The following is a 20323-nucleotide window of genomic DNA, read 5'->3' as shown; positions in this document are numbered from 1 at the left end:
CCTGAGATCAATCTCGTGAACCACTCCAATATCAGCACATACATTCTTAGATAAGGGGCTCTAAACTGCTCACAATACTCCATGAGGCCTCACCAAAGCCTCAGCATTATATTTATGCTTTTATATTCTAGTCCTGTTGAAGAGAGCATTTCCTGGAATGTGTGAGAGTCCTTCATGATGGATGCTGCCTTTCTGAGGCATCACCTTTTGAAGATGTTCCCGATGGAGCTGGTTGAGTTTGCAACCCCGTGCAGCTTTTTCCAGTCCTGTACAATGGAGCCTCCATAACAGACGGTGATCCAACCGGTCAGAATGCTCGCCATGATATATATTGCAAGGTTCTTTGGTGACATAGCAAATCTCTCAAACTCCTGATGAAGCATAGCTGCTGGTGTGCCTTCTTTGTAACTGCATCAATATGTCGGACCCAGGACAGGCCGTCACTGTTTCCCCACTTGAGATGGCATCTATCCAGGGAAGTTTCTCCGTCATCAGCTCGGCCTTCAAAACAGACTCTAACACGATCAGCAAGGCTCTGTCTAGATCAGGGGTTCCCAACCTTCTTTATGCCATGGACCAATATCATTAAGCAAGAGGTCCATGGACGCCCAGTTGGGGGCTAGAGCCTGGACAATCCCTGTCCACGAGAAGTCTTTGGCAGACAGTTCACTCAGCCACCCCCAAAAGTTCTAAAAAATTGGAATATTTGTGAATATTCACGGACACTGGGAAACATAAAAGATTCAACATCATGGAAGAACATAGGAGATCTTTCTTGGTGTAAGAAATGGGAAGCTTTAATATCTAAAAAATACAAGGAAGTAAGATAAAATGATCAAAAGTTATGACATAATCTAATTTAGTGAAAAATCAAATGACTATATTTTAATTGTGGCATATGTTAGTGTAACAAATATTTTTGGAAATTGGAGCATATTCTGAAGTAAAAACCCGATGGGATATTACAACACAGTACAGGCCCTTCAGCCCACAATTTTGTGCCAACCTTTTAACCATGAGCAACTTAAGATCAAAGTACATTTATTATCAAAGTATGTATATATTATTCAACCTTGAGATTCATCTTCTTACTTACTCTCTGAGAATTCAAAAAGAAAACTTTTATCAAATTTGGAATAAATGGATTGAATTTATAACCCCAATGCGAGCAGACTTTAGATGACTCTCCTTAAGGTTCCTTCTGATTTCCTCATCAGAAGGAACCTTAAGTTATAGTGTTAACGTAAGCTCCCTTGGTTAGAATGTTCACTGTTTTATTTATGGAAAACATGGAATTAATACAAGCAAAGGAAAAGATTTGGGAAAAATTATAAAATGAAGTAAATAAGTACATAGGGATTGGATAAGTATATCTGTGGGCAGGAACAAATATGAACGTGTACTTGTGAATGTATAAATATATATAGATTTATACATATAAAAAAAGGAAAAGGTTTTTAAATGTAAAAAAAATTTGTGTAATACTTGTGAATACCTTTCCCAAATAAAAAAATTTTTAAAAAGAGATCCATCTTCTTACACACCATGTCACAACCGTCCTGCACCTTCAAGAATTCAGTTCACACCACAAAAATGCCAGGTTGTACCGGCGGTTCAAAGGCTCAACTCCAAAAGGAAAGGTACAGGCTATTGGTTGCAGTGATCATTTACCAGAAGTGTGAGTAATAATGTAGTTAGTAGTCGTGTTTGCTGCCAGCAAGCACCATCTTAAACCAGATCAATCTATCAATGAAAATAATGTAAAGACAGAGCATTGCAGTACAGGAGTGCGATCTTACAAGTCAAGTATGATGTTCTCCGAAGGGTTTGTCTATTGCTGGGTCCTCAGGTCATTGCAGAGTGCAGAACTCTAGCCACAGGGTTGTGCCGATGTTTTAATCTCCTCTAAGATCAAATCTAACCCTTCCCTGCTATGTAACTGATGCACCATCAATAACTCCAAAAGACTGGAAGTAGAGTAAATACTGAAAGGCTGTTATTAGCAGTAAAATGTGACCTCCATCATGCTGAGTGTCTGTCCTGGACTGAGGGAGGAGCAATGGCGCAATCGCCTTTATTCAGGGGTCTGTGGGAGGAGCCACAGGAGCAGTCAGCAGAGGGGCGTGTCCAGACAGGTAACCCAGTTACAACATATATATATGGTTTACCACAGTAACCCTTCATTGTTCTATCATCCATGTGCCTATCTAAGAGTTTCTTAAACGTCCCTAATGTAGCTGCCTCTACCACCACCCCTAGTAAGGTGTTCCAGTCTCTGTGTAACAAAGAACAACTTCTGACATTCTCCCTATACATTCCTCCAATCATCTTAAAATTAAAGGTTTGTCAGTCTTTATTTATGTACAGTTTTTTTTCTTTGATTCTGTTGTGTTTCTTTATTTTTACTGTAAATGTCTGTAAGAAAACTATTCTCAGGATGATATAGACTGGTATGGAGGAGCCACTGCACAGGATCGGGAAAACAACAAATTCCATGACATATGCTGGTGGTATTAAACCTGATTCTATTGTATGTTCTTTGATAATAAATTTAATTTGAACTTTGAATGCATATCTGAGGAAGAATGCACTTCAATCAGGCTCTTCTTACAGGAGCAAATGCTAAGCTGCGGTACCAGATCGCATCAGGAAACGTTAAAGGGGCGTTTGACGTGGAGCCAGAGGTCGGAACAATCTTTGTAGCTCAGCGGCTAAACTACGAGGACGAGCAGCGGTATGAACTGCGGCTGGTGGCATCGGATGGAAAATGGGAGAACCAAACACTGGTGACGGTCAATGTCGTCAACAAGAATGATGAGGCCCCTGTCTTCACACAGAACGAATACCATGGCAGCATCAGGGAAGAGCTTGTAAAACAGCCGGTACTCGTCCTACAGGTATGTGGCTCTCCTTATTTAGAGATACAGCATGGTAACAAACACCTCTGGCCCAACGAGCCCGCAACACCCAATGTCATCGATTAACCTACTCAGCTGTACATCTTTAGAATGTGGCAGGAAACTGGAACACCCAGAGACAACTCATACAATCATAAGACCATAAGACAAAGGAGCAGAAGTCGGCCATTCAGCCCATCAAGTCTGCTCCACCATTTTATCGTCAGCTGATCCATTCTCCCATTTAGTCCCACTCCCCCTGCCTTCTCACCATAACCTTTGATGCCCTGGCTACTCAGATACCTATCAATCTCTGTCTTAAATACACCCAATGACTTGGCCTCCACTGCTGCCCGTGGCAACAAATTCCATAGATTCACCACCCTCTAACTAAAAAAATTTCTTCGCATTTCTGTTCTGAAAGGGCGCCTTTCAATCCTTAAGTCATGCCCTCTCGTACTAGACTCCCCCATCATGAGAAACAACTTTGCCACATCCTCTCTGTCCATGCCTTTCAACGTTCGAAATGTTTCTATGAGGTCTCCCCTCATTCTTCTAAACTCCAAGGAATACAGTCCAAGAGCAGACAAACGTTCCTCATATGTTAACCCTCTCATTCCCGGAATCATTCTAATAAATCTTCTCTGTACCCTCTCCAACATCAGCGCATCCTTTCTTAAATAAAACTGCCCACAGTACTCCAAGTGAGTACCAGTGCCTTACAGAGTCTCAACATCACATCCCTGCTCCTATACTCTATTCCTCTAGAAATGAATGCCAACATTGCATTCGCCTTCTTCACCACCAACTCAGCCTGGAGGTTAACCTTAAGGGTATCCTGTACGAGGACTCCCAAGTCCTGTTGCATCTCAGAACTTTGAATTTCTCCCCCATTTAAATAATAGTCTGCCCGTTTATTTCTTCTGCCAAAGTGCATAACCATACACTTTCCAACATTGTATTTCATTTGCCACTTCTTTGCCCATTCTTCCAATCTACCCAAGTCTCTCTGCAGACCCTCCATTTCCTCAGCACTACCGACCCCTCCACCTATCTTCGTATCATCAGCAGAATGTACAAACTCCTTACAGAGGGCGACAGAATTGAACCGGGTCACTAGCACTGTGATAGCCACACTGACTGCTAACCCAAGTTACTGGTGGATGGTTAGTTACACTGACTGCTAACTGGGACACTGGCACTGTGATAGCCATTTCCAACGGGATCCCACCACCAAGCACATCTTTCCCTCCCCCCACTTTCTGCTTTCCACAGGGATCATTCCCTATGCAACCCCCTTATCCATTCGTCCCTCCTCACTGATCTTCCTCCTGGCACTTATCCTTGCAAGCAGAACAAGTGCTACACCTGCCCCTACACCTTCTCCCTCACTACCATTCAGGATGCAAAATAGTCCTTCCAGATGAGGTGACACTTCACCTGTGAGTCTGTTGGGGTCATAATCTGTGCCTGGTTCTCCTGGTATGGCCTCCGATATATTGGTGGGATCCGATGTAGATTGGGTGACCGCTTCGCCAAGCACCTACTCTCTGTCTGCCAGAAGAAGTGGGATCTCCCAGTGGCCACCCATTATAATTCCACTTCCATTCCCATTCCGTTACGTCAATCCATGGCCTTCTCTACTGTCACAATAAGGCCACGCTCCGGTTGGAGCTACAACACCTTATATTCCGTCTGGGTAGCCTCCAACCTGATAGCATGAACATCGATTTCTCGAATTTCGGATAATGCCCCCCTTCCCCCCTTCACCATTCCCCATTCCCATTTCCCTCTCTCACCTTGTCTCCTTACCTGCCCAAGGCCTCCTTCTGGTGTTCCTCCTCCTTTTCTTTCTTCCACGGCCTTCTGTCCTCTCCTATCAGATTCCCCCTTCTCCAACCCTTTATCTCTTTCACCAATCAACTTCTTAGATATTTGCTTCACCCGTCCCCCTCTCGGTTTCACCCATCACCTGGTGTTTCTCTCTCCCCTTCCCCACCTTTTAAATCTACTCCTCAGTTTTTTTTCTCCAATCCTGCCAAAAGGTCTTGGCCCGAAACGTCGACTGTACTCTTCTCCACAGATGCTGCCGTAGATGCTGAGCTCCTCCTGCATTTTGTCCGTGTTACTTGGATTTCCAGCATCTGCAGATTTTCCCTTGATTGTGAATTCTGTCATTCAAATCATTGACACGTTATGTAAAAAGAAGCCATATGCGTTAGTAGGTAAGTTGTGGGCATTCTACATGGGTGCCGGAATCACACCAACACTTGTGAGCTTCCCCAGTACTTCCTCGGACTGTGTTGGCCAACACCTTCCTCTGTATATGCCGATGTTTCAATATACATGTGACAAATAAAGTTAATCTTTAAAATGAAATGGGCGATCTCCTTCAAAGTGATTTTACAGTTTGCTTTGCCCCCTCTGCAGGTTTCAGCGACAGACCCGGACCAGGGAGCAGACCAAAGTGCCTTGCGTTATTCTCTCCACGGACAGGGGGCAAACAGCGAGTTCACCATCGAAAAGCTCACCGGTAAAATCTACACCAAGAAGAAATTAGACCGGGAGGAACGGTCTATATGGCGCTTTCTCGTTCTCGCTACTGATGAAAATGGTGAAGGGCTCACAGGTTTTGCTGATGTCATCGTTGAGGTCCACGATGTCAATGACAACCGGCCACTATTCCTTTGTGCAGCTGATGGCTGCTTCATGGGATACGTACCAGAAAATTCCCCGGCAGACACTTCCATCATGGAGATGACGGCAACTGACTTGGATGACCCCAAGGTTGGGAAAAATGCAATCGTAATGTACAGAATAATCCAGAATGTTCGAAATGACATCAATCTCAACCTGTTTTCCATCAATCCTTCAACTGGAACTGTGTACACTGTGTTGGGTTCTCTGGACAGAGAGAAGGAGGATAGGTATCTGGTTGTGGTGGAAGCTCGAGATGGAGAAGGCCTGACAGGGACAGGAACAGCGACCATTTTGGTTTCAGATGTGAATGATCACGCACCAGTCTTCACACAGAGCGTCTTCAGAGCAACGATTCCTGAAAACACCGAGACAAGCACTGTAGTTCTGGTTGTGCCAGCCACCGATGACGATGAGGGAGAAAATGCCCTGGTGACGTTCAGTATCGCGGATGGTGATGAAGACCATAAATTTCTCATGGAAACAAATCATCCAAAGAAACATGGGATAATTAAATTGAAGAAAAGGCTTAATTATGAGAAATTCACTGAGAGGCGGTTCAACTTAACCATTAAGGTAGAAGATCGGGACTATTTTAGCTTGGCCACTTGTATCATTGATGTCGAAGATTACAATGATCACCCTCCAGTCTTCTCCCCACAATTTTATGAAGCAGGCCCCTTGCTGGAGGATGTTTTCATCGGAACTAGGGTGGTTCAGGTGACGGCGATGGATCTGGATTCCGCCCAGAATGGAAGGTTCACCTATAGTATCGCAAACGCTTCGGATCCACTCCAGCAGTTCTCAGTGGGCAGTGACGGCTGGGTTACCATCGCCAGTGCTCTGGACTATGAGACGACACCACAGCATCAGCTGGTGGTCCTAGCCACCGACCAGGGAAGCCCACCACTGACGGGAAGTGCCACCATCGCTTTAACTGTGCAAGATGTCAATGACAATGGACCGGACTTTGAGGTTCTGTAACGAAAATTACTTTTAAAATTGTTCTATATTCTTCTCTTTCTCTCTGTCTCTCTCTCTCTCTCTGTCTCTCTGTCATGATGAATGGTCTTGGCCCAAAACGTCAACTGTTTATTCATTTCCGTAGATGCTGCCTGACCTGCTGAGTTCCTCCAGCATTTTGCGTGTGCACATATGCATCCGTAAACATAGGAGACATAGCACACGTATTCAGGACTGCAAGAAAGCACTTTATTGAGTTCAAAGTAAATTTATTATCAAAGTACATATATGTCACCCCGTACAACCTGAGATTCATTTTCTTGCAGGCATTCACAGTAAATACAAGAAACACAATATAATCAACAAAAATTCTGCACATAACAGGACAAGCAACCAATGTGTAAAAGATAACAAACTGCAAATACAAAAAGAAAGTGACTTTTTAAAAATAATAATAAATAAATAAGCAATAAATATCAAGAATATGAGATGAAATAAGTCTATTGGTTGTGAGAACGTTTCAATCATGAGACAAGTGAAACTGAGTGTAGCTATCTCCTCTGGTTCAGGAGCCTGATGGTTGAGGGGTAATAACTGTTTCTGAACCTGGTGGTGTGGGACCTGAGGCTCCTGTACCTCCTTCCTGATGGCAGCAATGAGAAGTGAGCATTTCCTGGATGATGGGGGATGGTCAGAGCTTGCTCATCGCAATACGGAAAGAAAAACAAATGTCTACAGTCACAGATGTACAGAAATCAAAATAATACTTATTATTTACTAAACAAGCCAATCTCTGCAATGTTGGAGAAGAGCCACAGATCCAGCTCTCCCTCCCAGCCTCTCTCTGTACTTCTCCCTATGTTCTTAGCACTAGCACCAGTCGTGACCAAGACTAAAACCCTCACACTGCACAAAGAAAGTGCCCCTATTTATACCCTTTAAGGTTCCATCAAAGATAACATAATTATCAGCCCAGTACTTTCACGTCTGCTACCCATTATCCTCAACCCAGACACATAATTTAGGAAACCAAAGGTAGAATCAGAATCAGAAACAAGTTTAATATCACCAGCATATGTCGTGAAATTTGTTGTTCTGCAGCAGCAGTACCTAGCAATACAGTATATAATAATAAAAACTGTAAATTACAGTAAGAAGTATATATTTAAAAAATTAAATTGAATAGGTAGTGCAAAAAGAGGGGAAAATAGTGAGGTGGTGTTCATGGTTCATCGTCCAATCAGAAATCTGATGGCGGTGGGGAAGAAGCTGTTCCTGAAAAATTGAGTGTGGGTCTCCAGGCTCCTGTACCTCCTCCCTGATGGTAGCAATGAGAAGAGGGCAGGTCCTGGGAGGTGGCGGTCCCTAATGATGGATGCTGACATCTTGAGGCATCGTCTTTTGAAGGTGTTCTCAATGCTGGGGAGACCAGTGCCCATGATGGAGCTGGCTGAGTTTACAACTTTCTGCAAGGAGGAAATCATTATTCATTACCTGAATCTTGATGTGCCTCCAAATTGGAGACAAAGTATTGATGTATAAGAGGGAAAACAGGCCTCTTATACATCAATAAGAGGGAACCACAATCCAACCTGACACAACTTTTGTCTTCCAACTTCCATTTTATTTCAGCATGTACCAAGGAGGAATCACAGTTAACTCTTTCCTTACAGGTCCCATACGCGCCAGTTGTCTGGGAGAACACAGCCCCCCCACAAACCATCCAGTTAAACGAGAGCTCGACCCTGATTTATGCCAAGGACAGGGATAGCCCGGAGAACGGTGCTCCCTTCTCCTTCAGTTTGTTGACCCACAACGACAATTGGACCAACTTTGCTTTAAAGGATTATGGCAATGGCACAGCGGCTCTCACAGCTCTCCGTATGTTTGACAGAGAGGAACAGAAAACCTTCTACCTGCCAGTGGTTATCACCGACAGTGGGTCTCCACGTATGAGTTCCACCAACACTTTGACCATCACGATTGGAGATGTCAATGATCACCCTCATTCACCTGGTTGCGTGGAATTTCTGGTCTACCATTATAAAGGTATGGTGTTGTTCTATGAAGGTGCAAGTTGAGTGGCAAAAAGGAAGTCAAGGCAAAGATCAGCCACTTTACTCATTACCTCCTGTTCTCTAAGAGCCTTCAGAGATGCTCTTCTGTACAGCGCTGATGCGAGGTTATTTGAGTTACTGTCACTTTCCTGTCAGCTTCAACCAGGCTGCCCATTCTCCTCTGAGCTCTCTCATTAACAAGGCATTCACACCCGCAGAACTGCCACTCACTGGATATTTTTGTTGTTTTTTCTTGTGCTATTCTCTGCAAACTCTAGAGCAGGGGTTCCCAGCCTTTTTTATACCATGGACCAATGCCATTAAGCAAGGGGTCCGTAGACCCCAAGTTGGGAACCCCTGATCTAGAGACTGTTGTGAAAATCCCAGAAAATCAGCAGTTTCTGAATCACCCTGTCTGGCACTAACAATCATTCCACAATCAATTAGATCAACATAGAACATAGAATATACAGTACAGCACAGTACAGGCCCTTCGGCCCACAATGTTGTGCCTACCCTTAAACCCCGCCTCCCATATAACCCCCCACCTTAAGTTCCTCCATATACCTGTCTAGTATCAATAGGGATTCTGCTGTTAGGTCTGAACAGCTGAAGCTCTTGCCCATGTCTACATTGAGTTGCTGCACATGATTGGCTGATTAGATAGAACATGGAAAAGTACAGCACAGGAACAGGCCCTTCAGCCCAAAATGTTCTGCTGAGCCAATCAAATTAGTCATCAAATGGCCAACTAAACTAATTCCTTCTGCCAACACAATGTTCATATCCTTCCATTTTCCTCACATTCATGTGCCTGTCTAAGTGTCTCTTAGAAGTTCCTAATGTATTTGCCTCTACCACCAGCCCAGGCAGGGCATTCCAGATGCCCACCAACTCCTGTGTAAAAAAACTTGCCCCTCACACCCCATCTGAAATTACACCCTCTCACCTTAAATGCACGCCCTGTGCTGTTGGACATTTTGATGTATATTATATATATTAGATATTTCCATTAATGAGCAGGAGTGCCGGGTACCTCATAAAGTGGCCACCGAGTGTATGTCTCACGTGTACATGAAAACAAACAGTGAAATGTGTCGTTCATGTCGCAGTCCAAGGATATGTTGGGGGCAGCCCACGATTGTCACCACATTTCTGGCGCAACACAGCATGCCCACAACACACTCAACCTAATCCGTACGTCTTTGGAATGTGGGAGGAAGAAACCTGGAGGTCATGGGGAGAATGTATGAACTCCCGCGGCGGGATTCGAACCCCGATCTTATAGCTGGTGCTGTACTAACCACTATGCTATTGTGCTGTTCCTCAGTACCCAGCACACACGTAGAAAATATAGTTTAACAACTCTTCGTGATAGCAAGATGGATCCATCAATGCACAAAATGACTGATTAAAGTTTTATTACTCCTTTGCAGAATCAGAATCAGGTTTAATATCACTGCCGTAGGTCATGAAATTTGCTGTTTTGTGGCAGCAGTACATTGCAATACACAATAATTTTTAAAATTATAAATTACAATAAGAAACATATATAACTTTAAATAAATAAGTAGTGGAAAAAGAGAACAAAAAAAATAGTGAGGTGGTACATGGGTTCATTGCCCATTCAGAAATCTGATAGCAGAGGGGAAGAAGCTGTTCCTAAAACGTTGAGTGTGTGTATCTTCAGGCTTCTGTCCCTCCTTGATGGCAGCAATGAGAAGAGGGCATGTCCTTGCTGATGGGGGTTTTAATGGTGGATGTCACCTTCTTGAAGCGTCACATTTTTAAGTTATCCTCAATGCTGAGGAGGCTAGTACCCATGTTGGAGCTGACTGAGTTTACAACTTTCTGCAGCTCTTTCCAATCCTGTGCAGTGGCCCCTCCAGACCAGATGCTAAATTGAGGAGTATACAGTAAATGCAAGCTGGCTTTTTCCAAGGAGGTTGGGTGAAACTAGAACTGGAGGTCATAAGCTATGAGTGAAAGGTAAAATGTTTAAGGGGGACATGAACAGGAAATTCTTCACTCATATGGTGGTGAGAGTGTGGTACAAGCTGCTAGCTCAAGTGGTGGATGTGATTTCGATTTCGATGTTTAAGAGAAGTTTGGATAGAGACATGGATGGGAGGGCTGGAGAAGAAGGAATCTGATAAGAGAAGAGAATGGACCATAGGAGAAAGGGAAGGAGGAGGGGCACCGGGGGAGATGATAGGCAGATGAAAAGAGGTAAAAGGCCAGAATGGGGAAATGAAGAAGAGAGAAGGGAGAGGGGAAAATTACTGGAAGTTGGAGAAATCGATGATCATGTCATCAGGTTAGAGGTTCTCTAGATGGAATATGAGGTGTTGCTCCTCCAATCTGAGAGTGGCCTCATAATGGCAGAAGCGGAGGCCATGGACAGACACGTTGGAACAGAAATGGGATAGAAATTAAAATGGTTGTCTAAGTCATGTAAAAGAAAACTTCTATAGATCTACCATGGAGAACATTCTGACAGGCTGCATCACTGTCTGGTATGGGGGGGAGGGAGGCGGGGAGCTAATGCACTGGACTGAAAGAAGCTACAGAAAGTTGTAGAATTAGTTAGCTCCATCTTGAGTACTAGCTTGCGTAGTATCCAAGACATCTTCAAGGAGTAGTAACTCAGAAAAGCAGTGTTCATTACTAAGGACCCAGGACATGCTCTCTTCTCACTGTTACTGTAAAGAAGGAGGTACAGAAGCCTGAAGGCACACACTCAGCGATTCAGGAACAATTTCTTCCCCTCTGCCATAGGATTACTAAATGGACATTGAACCCATGAACACTACCTCACTAGTTTTATATGTACTATTTCTGTTTTGCACTATTTTAACCTATTTCATATGCACATGTATACTTATTGGATGAGATCATTAGCAATGTCATGTTTGTGTCTGCCAAGCAGTGACAATGCCATTTTACGTTGCTCGCCTCAGGTCAGCTCGCCAACACCGAGCTGGGAAAGGTGCATGCTCCCGATTTAGATGACTGGGACTTGAAGACATACAGGTTTATTGGAGCACCTCCCAGGTAAGGAAATCTACAGCGATTTTGAAAATGTTTTGTGGAATATGTTGAATAAAGGAGTACACTGATAGAATGGAAATGCATTGCATCATATCAACGAGCAGCATTGCCCAGCAACCCATCAGTGTACCCTTACCCCAGTCACAGGGCAATTTACAATGACCAGTTACCTACATCTGTGGAATGTGGGAGGAAGCCGAAGCACCCGGAAGAAACACAGATGCTCACAGGGAGGACGTACAAACTCTCTATAGATGGCGAATTGAACTCTGAACTCTGACACCCCGCGCTGTGATAGCGTTGTGGTAATTGCGATGCTACTGTGATGTGCAATGGTGCCCCAGACAGACAGATACTGCAGACTGACCGGTTCCATTTGCCAGGGTTGAAATGTCTAAAACCAGAGGGTGTGCATTTCAGGTGAGAGGGGGTAACTTCAAAGCAGATGCGAGAGGTAAATTCCTTACACGGGCGGGCAGGGGAAGGGGTGCCTGGAATGTGCTGCCTGGCCCTGGGCTGGTGGTAGAGGCAGATACATTAGAGACTTTTAAGAGACATTTATATAGGCACATGAATGTGAGGAAAATTGAAGGATATGGACATTATGTAGGCAAAAGAGATTATTAATTTAATTGGTTAGGCACAACATTGTGGGCTGAAGGGCCTGTTCCTGTGCTGTACTGGTCTCTGTTCTAACTTAACATAGAGACACACTGCCTCCTTCCCTTTTCAAATAGACGATTCTCTATTCTCCTGGACATCGACTGTTTATTCGTTTCCATAGATGCTTCCTGACCTGCAGAGTCCCCCCAGAATTTTGTGTGTGTTAGTTTGCTTTCTTTCCGTTTTTATCACTTAGACTATTTTTTTGAATGTTCCCTCTTTTTATTTTTGTTTTTTGCCTACCTCTGTGGATTCTGAATAATCCCAGTCCTCAGGACTGCTGCCTAATTTTGCCTCCTTTGATGCTTTCTCTTTCAGTTTAACCATGGTTGAAAGGTGTCTAGGATCCTCGCTACTGTCTGACATGATTTGCCTTCTCAAATCATAGGGAGGACGTAGAAGCTTTAGAGAAGGTGCATAGGAGATTTACTAGAATGCTGCCTGTATTAGAGAACTTGTCTTATGGAAATCGGTTGAGTGAGCTAGGGCTATTCTCTTTGGAGAGAAGGAGGATGAGAGATGACTTGATAGAGGTGTACAAGATGATAAGAGGCATATACCAAGTGGAAAGCCAGAGACTTTTCCCAGGGGTTGTTCGTTTGTTATGTGCCATGTCACATTTCCAGGGCTGCAATGGCTTATATGAGACGACATATTGTTAAGGTGAATGGAAAAAAGTAGAGGGAGAAGTCAGAGGTGAGTTCTTTACAGAAAGTGGTGGGTGTGTGGAACATCCTACCAGGGCCATGGTAGAGGCAGATACATCAGGGACATTGAAGAAACTCATAGATAGGCACATGGATGATAGAAAAATGGAAGTTCAGGTAACAGGGAAGGGTTAGATTGATCTTAGAGTAGTTTAAAAGGTGGACACGTCTTGGGTCAAAGGGCCTGTACTGTGCCGTAGTGTTCCATGTTGTATGCAAATTTCCACCCCTTCTGATCTATCTGCTCAGTCCACTTCAACTCAATCCTTAATCCATTGTGAGCTACACACAGTCGTTTCTGACCCAATTTACTTCCTGTCAGATTTAATACAACTTTCAATAGCCTTCTCGATCTGCAGGAACTCGTTTAAACTCAGGAACACACCATCTGCAGGAAAGTGCAAAAACAATTTGAAGGCGGAGTACAGGCCAGGGGGAGACGAAGCAGGAAGCATGGAGAAGGCAGGAGAAAGGGGTTGAGAGGGATAATAAGATATTCTGCCTCTGATTTACTTCCCATCTACCCCCCATGACCTCATGCTAAAGTTAGCAACTAACTCCTGCCACAGTTTACGGGTGGAATAGGAAGCTTTTTGGTTTGGGTAATCTTTTGAGACAATAATCATTATTATTTCAGTATATGTATAAATTGTCTTCTTTTACACATTAGTTGTCCGCGTATGTGTGTAGTCTTTCATTGATTGTATTGAATTTCTTTGTTCTATTGTAAAAGTAAAAATGAAAATGAATGGAATATGAAGGTCATACATGGTGACATATTGGTACTTTGATAATAAATTTATTTTGACTTTGACATTGACTTTGCATTACTGACTCACTTCTGCATATTTCTTTCAGATATTTTACCCTTAATGAAAAGTCTGGTGTCCTGAGTATAACTGATGCCACACCTCCGGGCGTTTATGATTACCAGGTCAAAGTCGCAGATGGCATTTGGCCAGATGTTGTCTCAACAGTGAAAATTGTTGTTAAGCAACTGGAGGAAGGTGCCGTGTATAATGCTGGATCTCTGAGACTGAGTGGTGAGCACTTAACTATTTCTTTCCTGGAATACTAATATATTCTCCCTGTGACTGCATGGGCTTCCTCTGGGTACTCTGGTTTCCTCCCACAGTCCAAAGTTAGGGCTTAACAAATTTCTATAGATGTGTGGTGGAGAGTATATTAACTGATTGCATCACAGCCTGATATGGAAACAGCAATGCCCTTGAATGGAAAACCCTACAGAAAGTAGTGGATACGGCCCAGTCTATCACAGGTAAAGCCCTCCTCAACATTGAGCACATCCTCATGGAAGACTGTCACAGGAAAGTAGCATCCATTATCAGGGGCCCCTATCACCCAGGATATGCACTTTTCTTGCTACTACTGTCAGGAAGGAGGTACAGGACCCACTCCACCAGGTTCAGGAACAGTCATTACCCCTCAACCATCAGGCTCCTGAACCAAAGGGAACAGCTTCACTCAACTCCACTCACTCCATCCCACTATCTTTACAGGCTCACTTTCAAGGACTCTTCCTTTCATGTTCTCAATACTTATTGCTTATTTATTTATTTTTATAATTATTTCTTGTTTTTCTTTTGTATTTACAGAGTTTGTTGTCTTTTGCACACCGGTTGTTTGTCTGTCCTGTCAGCTGCAATCTGTCATTGATTGTATTGTGTTCTTGGATTTACTGAGTATGCCTGTAAGAAAATGAATCTCAGTGTTATATATGGTGACATATATGTACTTTAATAATAAATTTACTTTGAACATTGAGTTAGTGAGTTGTGTGCATTCATCTTGATTAGTCAGGGTGCTAAAGGTTACGGGGAGAAGGCGGGAGAACAGGGTTGAGAGAGATAAATCAGCCATGGTGGAATGGTGCAGCAGAGTCGATGGGCTGAATGGCCTCATTCTGCTCCTATGTTTTATGGTCTTATTGTCTAATATTCAGTCTTGTTTTTGAATTTGACCATGTCTATGGGTGTAGATATTCGCTTTCACATTTCACACCTTCAACCTTAAAGCAAAAGAATAACAGGTTCGGACTTTATTCTCTAGAATGTAGAAGATTGAGAGGAGATTTGATAGAGGTACACAAGATTATGAGGGGTATAGATAAAGTAAATGCAAGCAGGCTTTTTCCTCTGTGGTTGAGTAAGACTAGAACTAGAGGCCGTGGGTTAAGGGTGAAAGGTGAAATGTTTAAGGGGAACGCGAGGGGAACTTTTTCACTCAGAGGGTGATGCGAATGTGGAATGATCTACCAGCAGAAGTGGTGGGTGTGGATTGAATTGCAGTACTTAAGAGAAGTTTGGTCAGGTACATGGATGGGAGGTGCGTGGAGGGATATAGTCCAGGTGCAGCCGGTGAAGACCAGGTCAGTAAGGACTTGATGGGCCAAAGGGGCTGTCTCTGGGCTATAGTATTCTATGACTCTATGACTTAAAATTCACTAACTTTAACCCATGTGTCTAACCGTACACCTTTGGAATCTGTAGTCCTTTATTAACTTACTATCACCATTAAAAACAAGCCACCAGAAGGGTCAAGTTGTGTTCAGTATTGGACAAGTTTTCAAAGCCATAAAACATAGAGCAGAGAAAGAATCTATTAGTGACATGTTCTTCTGTCTGTCCTGGGAGCATGCCTTCAAATCAAACGTGTTTTTATTGGGTTTAGAGGGATACTAAGTCAGCCATAATGGAATGGTAGACTCAATGTGCTGAATGACCTAATTCTGCTCCTATGTCTTATGGTCTTAGACCATAAGTCAATATGATATAGGAGCAGAAGTAGGCCATTCGGCCCATCGAGTCTGCTCCACCATTCAATCATGGGCTGATCCAATTCTTCCAGTCATCCTCACTCCTGTGCCTTCTCCCCATACCCTTTCAGTATCTTTCAGCATGCTCGGACACACTGGGGCCAACCAAAGGTATTACTGTTTTTCTTAAATGTATTTTCTTTTACAATCATTAAGACCCTGCTGAACATTGAAGAACTTAAAGTTCTGCAGGTCTACCCCTTCAGTGAGTTGCTCATTGGTGGAGAACCTGAAGGAGCTGGACTTGTTGCAGATCGTGCTGCTTGGAGAAAGTCGGTGTGCAGAGGCAGGGTGCGGTCTGAAAACGAGTTATCGCCTTAGTTGGTTTTCTTGCGATCACAAGACCCTGTTGAACATTGGTAATGTGGGTTGCTGCAAGTCTGATTCAGTGTTTTATTGGTGACTGGTGGGCGCAGCCATTAGAGGAGCTGCGTGAACTAGGCCTCAAGCCGCAGTGTTGCCTGCTTGCAGCTGCCCAGGAGAGAAGCATTGGAATCGGGCACTCCACCAGAGCGCCAAAGGTGGTGTGGCCCAGTGTCCATACTGGAACTGGTGCTGCCCTCTGGAGTTCGCTCGGCAGAAGACAAGATGTACTGTGTTAGACTGCAGACTGCTGCAATATTCATGGACTCAAGGACTTAGACAATATTTATCCTGAATTTAATGTATTTTACTGCTGCTTTATATGTGCTATGTGTACCCTGTGCTGTGGATGATTTTGGTACTGTGTTTTGCAATTTGGCCCTGGAGTAACGCTGTTTCGTTTGGCTGTATTCATGCATAGTTGAATGACAATTAAACTTTAGCTTGAACTTTTTATCTCTCAAACAGGCATCACGGCAGAGGAGTTTATATCGCGGCCCACTGCAGAAGAAAGTAAATACACCAAGCTGAGAAGGATGCTGGCAGAAATTATTCCAGCGCAGCCGGATAACATTGATATATTCAGCGTGGTAAACGTCAAGGGTCGGGTTGGAGAAGTAGATGTCTGGTACACAGCACAAGAGTCGCCACTCCTCAAGGCAGAGAAAATGAATGGAAATGTGGCAGCTTTCAAAGCTACGGTGTGTTCTGGTTAAAGCTAATCATTTGTATCTCACACAGTAACAGTTTCCTATGCATACTGAATCCTATTAGAGTATATGAAAGAGTTAATGTATGAGGAGAGTTTGATGGGCCTGGGCCTGTACTCCCTGGAGTTTAGAAGAATGAGGGGAGATCTCATTGAAACATATCAAATATTGAAAGGCCTAGACAGAGTGGATGTGGAGAGGATGTTTCCTATAATGGGAAAGTCTAGGATCAGGGGGCACACCCTCAAAATAGAAGGACATTCCTTTAGAACAGAGATGAGGTGGAATTTCTTTAGCCAGAGGGTGGTGAAACTGTGAAATTCATTGCCACAGACAGCTGCGGAGGCCAAATCATTGGGTATATTTAAAGTGGAGATTGATAGGTTCTTGATTAGTCAGGGTGTCAAAGGTTACGGAGAGAATGGGGTTGAGAGGGATAATAAATCAGCCGTGATGGAATGGTGGAGTAGACTTAATGGGCTGAATGGCCTAATCTGCTCCTGCAATATGTCTTATGGTCTTATGAATGACTTTATATGCATAACATTCAAAGGGTTTGGGGAGCTCAGCAAGTGAATGGATGACGTTTCTGTCTGAGAATCTTCATCAGGGCTGGAAAGAGCTTCTGCCCCCAATCCTCATGAAGTATCTCAGCCCAAAATGTCAACTGTCTATTCATTTCCATAGCAGCTGCCTGACCTGCTGAGTTCCTCCAGCAGTTTGTGTGTTGCTCAGCATCTACTGAAGGTGATAGGTGAGGCCAGGTGGCTGGAGAAGAAGGAATCTGATATGAGAGGAGAGTGGGCTGTGGGAGAAAGCGAAGATGAGGAACACCAGGGGGAGGTGATAGGCAGGTTAGAAGAAGAGGGAAGGGGGAGGGAACAAAACAATTACTGGAATGAGAAATCAATGTTCATGCTGTCAGGTTGGAGGATTATGACTTTCACGTGAACAGTAGTAAACAGAGGAGTGCAGTAAAACAGAGGGATATGGGAATACAGATCCCTAATTCCTTGAAAGTGGCATCACAGGTAGATAGGGTTGTAAAGAAAGCTTTTGGCAGATTGGCCTTCAGAAATCAGAGTACTTACATGTTATGTTGGAGCTGCCAAATTCAAGTGATGTGACACCTGCTACTGAAAACTAAGTTTCTAGAAAAAATACAGAGGCAACTGTACTGTAATTACTGTAAAATTCACTGAACAATTACACGTACAGTGGATCAGTCATTTTACCAGTCCTCCAGGTTCAGGGGTTCCGCTCAGGGCTAACAACCCTGACTGGTCAAACAAAACTGTCATGGAAACAGCAATGAAGAATCCTTCTACATCTGAATGTGGCAGTGTTCCTGAGGTTTGCAGTAGTGGCTGGCTGACAGGAGTGAAAACCGAGAGGCAGTGAGCCCTGGACACAGCCAAGACCAAAGATGGTTTTGGCCAAGGACAGGCATAGATGGAGGTCTTTCATTGCTGCCTTAAACACCTGCAACACGCAGTAATAATATAGGTGATAATATGGGTAACAGTAATAATAATAATATAGGTGATTGCCTAAAAATACAAGCAAACATAGGAGAGTTAAAATACAAGGGAAAAATGTGTTACTCCTTGATCATTGTTATACCTTTACGAAAATGTGAAATAAATGCATAAATTTACACTTCCATTGCAGCTGGAAAGTCACTTAAACATTAGCATATCCCAGGTTGGTGTGGACGAATGTGTGGACACAGCCTGTGAGATGGGGAATGGTTGTACAAGCATTACCAGCTTCAGCCCCATCCCCTCAGTGCTGACAGCGAGAGAGGTTTCCTTAGCTTCCATTACAACATCCACCACAGCTCAGTGCATCTGCTCGGCTCGAGAAGGACGACGTCTCTCCTGCTCCTCGTACCTGGTTAATCCATGTCTAAATGGTGGCACTTGTGTCGATGTTGATTGGGGCTACAGGTAACTCAGCAACTTATCAATTCCCCTATTGATCTCTACCGCTTTGAAGTAGAATGTCCCTATTTAAATAGTCTTATTGTCCACGAGTGAATGTCCAACATTATGAAGGACATATAGCATTACAGCATCCACCTCCTTCTATCTGCACTGTAAACACTTTCAAAGTTCAAATTAAATTTATTAACAAAGTACAGATATGTCACCATATACATCCCTGAGATTCATTTTCTTGCAGGCATACTCTATAATTCTATAGAATAATAGCCATAACAGAATCAATGAAAGACTGCCCAACCTGGGTGTTCAGTCAAAGTGCAGAAGACAACAAACTGTACAAATGCAAAAAGAAGAAATAATAATAATAAATAAATAAGCAATAAATATCAGGAACATGAAGTGAAGAGTCCTTGAAAGTGAGTCCATAGGTTGTGGGAACATTTCAATAATGGGGCAAGTGAAGTTATCCCCTCTGGTTCGGAAGCCTGATGGTTGGGCGTAATAATTGTTCCTGAACCTGGTGGTGTGAATCCTGAGGCTCCTGTACCTCCTTGCTGATGGCAGCAGGGAGAGGAGAGCATGTCCTGGGTGATGGGGGTCCTTGATGATGGATGCTGCTTTCCTACATCAATACTCCATGTAGATGTGCTCAATGTGGGTAAGGGCTTTACTTGTGATGGACTGGACCATATCCATTACTTTCTGTAGGGTTTTCCGTTCAAGGGCATTGGCGTTTCCATACCAGGCTGTGATGGCAGCCAGTCAATATACTCTCCACTACATCTACGGAAGTTTGTCAAAGTTTTACATGTCATGCCAAATCTCCACAAACTCCTAAAGAAGTAGAGGTACTGCCGTACTTTCTTCATAATTGCACTTACGTGCTGGGCCCAGGACAGGTTAGCTTAAACCACGTTTTAAACTAAAAAAAGCGTGTATATTGTAAATACATAGCAGTATTTATGTATTTATACATACTTTATTGCCTATTTGTACTTTAACTTTATTTTTATATAATTCTTTATTCTATATAATTGTTGAATGTAGCTGTTTTTTGTTACAAGACGTGACCTGACCAACATAGCACAGCAGATTCCTGATATATGTAAATGTATATGGCGAATCATTAATCCTCGATCCATGATCCCCTTCAATCTAACCCTTCACTCCCACATAGCCCTCCATTTTTCTATCAGACATGTGCCAATCAAAGAGTCTGTTAAATGTCCCTAGTGTATCTGCATTTACCATCACCCTGGCAGGGTGAACTGCACACTCACACTCTGCCACTAAGCAACTGTAATCCAAACAGCCACGGGTGGTGCGGAAAAAGCTGTTTCTAATATGTTGAGTGTGTGTCTTCAGGTAAATAAATCATGCAAGAAAAGAAAAAAAAGGAACAAAAAATGCATGAAGAAGTGTTCATGGGTTCA

The 20323-nt window shown here is 43.4% G+C and overlaps 1 protein-coding gene across 1 annotated transcript in view; it reads left to right on the top strand.

The window, feature by feature from the left end:
- LOC140201278 (neural-cadherin) overlaps nt 1-20323 on the top strand; it is a 286782-nt gene that overhangs the window by 232533 nt on the left and 33926 nt on the right. The window contains exons 17-23 of the mRNA XM_072265547.1: nt 2614-2897; nt 5328-6569; nt 8231-8611; nt 11580-11668; nt 13894-14078; nt 16703-16935; nt 18616-18893. Of these exons, the coding sequence (XP_072121648.1) occupies nt 2614-2897; nt 5328-6569; nt 8231-8611; nt 11580-11668; nt 13894-14078; nt 16703-16935; nt 18616-18893 (2692 nt within the window). The remainder of the gene's footprint in view (nt 1-2613; nt 2898-5327; nt 6570-8230; nt 8612-11579; nt 11669-13893; nt 14079-16702; nt 16936-18615; nt 18894-20323) is intronic.

Source organism: Mobula birostris, chromosome 1 (assembly GCF_030028105.1).
Source record: "Mobula birostris isolate sMobBir1 chromosome 1, sMobBir1.hap1, whole genome shotgun sequence".
Lineage (NCBI taxonomy): Eukaryota > Metazoa > Chordata > Chondrichthyes > Myliobatiformes > Myliobatidae > Mobula > Mobula birostris.
Note: the sequence above shows the minus strand (reverse complement) of the source record. Positions and strands in the feature narration are given on the sequence as shown.